Source organism: Phaseolus vulgaris, chromosome 1 (genome assembly GCF_000499845.2).
Source record: "Phaseolus vulgaris cultivar G19833 chromosome 1, P. vulgaris v2.0, whole genome shotgun sequence".
Taxonomy (NCBI): Eukaryota; Viridiplantae; Streptophyta; class Magnoliopsida; order Fabales; family Fabaceae; genus Phaseolus; species Phaseolus vulgaris.
The window spans coordinates 4,871,730-4,876,420 of NC_023759.2; the positions used below are offsets into that span (position 1 = coordinate 4,871,730).

Consider the following 4,691-nt stretch of genomic DNA (forward strand, 5'->3'; position numbering starts at 1 on the left):
GTTTACCATTCAACACTGAATTGCTTCAAATTACAAATGCTAAAAATAGAAAGAAAAGAAAATAATCAATCTTTTAGTAAGATGTGAAATGGAGAAAAATGATGCATGACTATTCACTTCTGAAAGTAACATTTTTCTAAATTATACATTAACCTTATGGAAAAGTACAACATTTTCGTGTGCCGTCAACCGAATATTAACCATTGGATTGAATATAATTGATCTTTGGTTGGAATGGGTCAACCAAATTGGCCGTTAGTAGCAGTCGCTTTAGGCAACACGCTGTAGAGCTGCCAAATGCAAACGCACCAAAGAAAAGAAAATTTCCTAACTCACATGCCGTCATTTTGTCGAACATTTGGCGTGCACATCACGGGTACAAAGTTCAATCATAAACACAGACCAACCTTCATAATAACAATATTACTAATAGTGATATTTTTATTATTTTGATAAATTTCCTTCAGCAATTCCATCCACAACAGAACGGAACATCATTAAAAAAAATTACATTATTGCAAACATAACAAGTCCTTCCTCCAAACAAATATGTTAGATCTATATCAAGTATACAAATCCACCAATTTTCATTTCCTTTTATATATCCACCAATCAAATGTGTTACTGTGCAAACACAACCCCACATCCTAAATTCAAACTTCTAACCAGTTAGTCATTAGTACTCAAACTTCAAACACATTCATAATTTGAATGTGTCAAACCTTCATCCAACAACTCCAATCTTTAGTTAAAGATGCCAAGTTACTCACTCTATGAATGTGTGAAAACAGCAACAGCAGTAAATTGCATGTCAGGAACCTTTTTCGAGTACCCAGAATATCCTCTATCTTCCATTCTGGCTTGTCAAGAACTTCTCTGGAGACATTCAGAGAATCTTCCATCTTTGCACTGAAAATCATAGACTAATCTTCATCGGGTACTCAAATTTATTCAGGTAGAAGAAATTGATTCTTGAGGTTCAAAATTTCAAATAAAGAGTTGATCTCCACCAGCATAGTTTTCCAAACTTGAGGATCAAACTCTTGATTAAAAAGCTTATCTTTTTTTTTTCATGTGTATAAGATCTCAAAGTTTTCCACTAATGCAGAGAGATTTATATAGTAGTTGAAATAATCATACTTAGTTTTCCAAAAAACTCAAAAGCTCAAGACCAATTTAAACAACATATATGTTCTTCTATACACTCTCATAATATCCAATTTCGTTCAAACTTTTTTAACCAAGAGGGAAGAAAAAGAAAACCAAACCCTTCAAGCGTTTACTTTCTCCAAGCATAAACCACCAACGAAAAACCAAAAGGAACCACCAATTCATTCTCCTCCAGGCTGGACCATTCCATGACAGAGGAACTCCCTCCAAAAGACCCAACAGAAGAAGAAACCGACAGCGAAGAAGACGACCAGCTCTTTCCATTCTTCCACTCCCCACTAGACCACACAACATCCACCTCCTTCCCACTCCCACATCCTACCTCGTCATTCTCAAACTTAAACATGAAAACCGCATGTCCCTCGTTTTTACCACCATCACTGTTGCCATTCACATCATTGCTGATATTACTAAAACCATGATCTTTATCCTTTTCGAAAAGCCAATCATGCACGTCCCACGAGATCTGCACGTGGGCACCGTCCACCTCCACACGCTCGCTCCCTCTGAACTTCCACTTCAACCGCGTCACTTCCAGAACCTTCTCCTCATCCACGGAGAAAACCAATCTCAAACTCTCGTCCTCGTTACTGTAAGCGTCGCAGTCAATTTGGATTTCCCTAACCTTTCCTCCCAGTATGGTCTTGGTTTGGTACACCCTGCTGCGGTGTGACGCCACGTGGACGTGGTCCCGTTTGAGAAGGAGAACTTGTTGCGGTTTGGTGTTAGGTTTGTGGGGTTTGGTTTTTGGAGTTAGGTCTCCGACGAGGAGGGTGAGGTTGGTGTGGTCAACGAGGAGGGCGAGGTAGAATCGGGAGCAAGGTTCGGGTCCGGAGCCGAACTTGGCGTTGGTTAGGTTCCAGAGGAAGAGGGTGTTGTGGGAGAGTTTCTTGGAACCGGTTTTGTTCCAGGGCTTGAGGTGGAGGTGGAAGGAGGAGTGGTTGTGGAGGTGGACGTGAAGGTAGCGACCCAACATGGAGCGTGACCATGTCAGCGAAATGGAGCCGTTTTCCGTGTGGTAGATGAAGGTGGTGAGGTTGGTGGAGAGCGTGGCGTCGTGGAGGGTGGTGGGTTGGGAAGAGCGGAAGCAGGAAGAGAGGGAAGAGAAGAACATTTGATGAGAAAGTGTGGTTTGGTTTTGAGTTTGTGTTTTGTTTTTAAGGTTTTTTTGGAGTTTGTTTGTTTGTTTGGTGTGAGGTTTTTGGGGATTTGAAGTTTGTGGTTGCAGTATGAATGGGGAGTTAATGAAGGTTGGGGGTGGTTTTGTAAGGCTTGGTTGGGTTGTTTGACAGAGAAGAATCTTAACAATATTATGTCACTATTACATAACTTTTTTTTTAAAGGGTTTGTCTTTTTTAAAAATAAAAATATATTTAAATTGGTTTTAATTAACTGTTTTTGTCAAGATATTTTACAATTTTAATAGTCATTCACCATTAAATGTTATAAATCAATATTTTTTTTTCTCACGTTTATAGATTTTAAGGATAATGCCCTATTAAATCTTAAAGAATATTTAATTTTAATATAAAATATGATTATATTTGCATATTTAACTTCTAAAGTATCAATTAATTTGGAATACAAAAAAGTCAAAACATATATATTTCATTGTCACGGGTTTTCTTTAGTTCATTGGACTAAAAATCCTTCTACTGTAGATTAAGTTCATGTGATTTTTTAATTGTTTTTAGCTAATAAATTAATCACAATATTTTTTAAACATTATTATGACTAACTAAAAAGTTTAATGTTATTAATTAAAGTAACTAATTTTTTAAACCTTATTATAAATTACAAAGAAGTTATTTATTGGAATAAAAATAATACTATTTTGATATAAACTTTTTCTACATTATTTTTTATTAGTTAAAGTTTAATGGAAATTATATTTTAATAGTGAATTTCATAAAACTAACTCATAAAAATTTGTTATGTACTGGAAAATTTGGATATTACATTTTCAATTAACTAAAATTTTAAAGTTATTGGAGACATGTTTCTTGGCAATCTTCCATATGAGCTTCAACATATTTAGTTTTTCTATTTTACACGACTACAACACATACATGATGAGTATCAACAGTAATAAAAGAGTATTGTTTGTTTAAGACATGTAATCTTTCAAGTAAAGGGTGCCCTAGTCTATAATGACATAGTGTTTTGTATGTGATATTACAGTAAGTAAAAGGAGCAAAACAATGTGGTTTAGAACGCCTAGAAGCAAACAAGGTAGTGACAATGTACAACAACTGTGGCTTTAACTGTACCAATCCTCTTTTGAGTGAGCTTGTCCTGTATAATAGAGTGGGTTGAAGTGAAAGTTAAAGTACATTTAAGTTGGTGTGTGAATTTAGAAACAAATATTAAGTTTAATTGAAAATGAGGCACATATAACACATCAGACAAATAAAACTTATCAGAAAAACATACTAAATCAGAATATGTGGCATAAACAGTTTGGTCATTTGGGAGACTAATTAAGACATGACATGTTTAATTTTAGTGCAAGTAGTAAAAACGCTCAAATTGTGGCAAATATGATCCATTACACCAGAATCAATAATCCAATATTCTTTTATAGCAGATAGTGAAGAGAGAAACTTACCTGTTGAAGATTGCTCAGTATTGGGGATTTCATCCGCAAAGAAGGTGCCAACTTGATTAATTTGAGTGTGAGGGGCAAGATCCTCAAGGTTTTGTTGACGCAAAATGTTGGTCAGGAATTGACACTGCTGTGATGTAAGTTGAATCCCCTTTACATCCTGTTCTTTAAGAAAAAAAACTCAGAAAAAGTGTTAGTAGTAATCATATTGGGATGTCCAATTGGTGAATTTGTAGCCAGGAGGGAACCCATGCTTTTTATAACAGATATCGACAGTGTGGATTACAAAAAGTGCAGACTTTTCTAGTGAAAAAAAGCTTTGAGGTTTTAACATTACCAGAAGGAAAACTCACTTTGCGAAAACAAACAGCCTCAGTATGACCGTATTTACCACAAAAATTGCATGTAATAGTGTGACTACTATTAAAACTATGAAGACTAGGGTTTTCATTAGACATTGCCTAAGAGATTTTGAAACCCAATCAAGATTTTGAAAGAGAACATAAAAAACCAAGAACAATAAAGAGGAAAATAAAGATCAGAGAGAAGCGCAACAGAGCTCTTTATTCGAAGAGCTCTGATACCATATTACAGTCAATGAAGATGAATATTCTTTGTCTAATGTGGTGCATCAAATGGAGCGCACGTAATCGCAACAGAGAAAGGGAGGTTATGATGAATCCTAATTGCAAATGAAAAAGAGACAATGATTCAAGCATAAAAGACAAAAAAACAGAGAAAAGAAAATACAAAAGAAATTCTTATTTACTTTTATGTATTAGAGAGTAATATACATAATGTATATATAAAAAAAAGACTAAAACATAACTGATACAGAAAAGGAAACAAACAAAACTCAATAACTTAAAACAGAAAAACTAAATATGTTAATAAGAAATCTAACCATGCTATAGAT

The 4,691-nt window shown here is 34.9% G+C and overlaps 1 protein-coding gene across 1 annotated transcript; it reads right to left on the bottom strand.

The window, feature by feature from the left end:
- Nucleotides 1-423: 423 nt before the first annotated feature.
- On the bottom strand, nucleotides 424-2,411 carry LOC137813282 (uncharacterized). The gene is made up of 2 exons (XM_068615397.1): nucleotides 1,269-2,411; nucleotides 424-909 (listed from the first exon to the last, which is right to left on the bottom strand). The coding sequence occupies exon 1, from the start codon at nucleotides 2,282-2,284 to the stop codon at nucleotides 1,280-1,282; it is 1,005 nt and encodes a 334-aa protein (XP_068471498.1). The 5' UTR covers nucleotides 2,285-2,411; the 3' UTR covers nucleotides 424-909; nucleotides 1,269-1,279.
- Nucleotides 2,412-4,691: the final 2,280 nt, after the last annotated feature.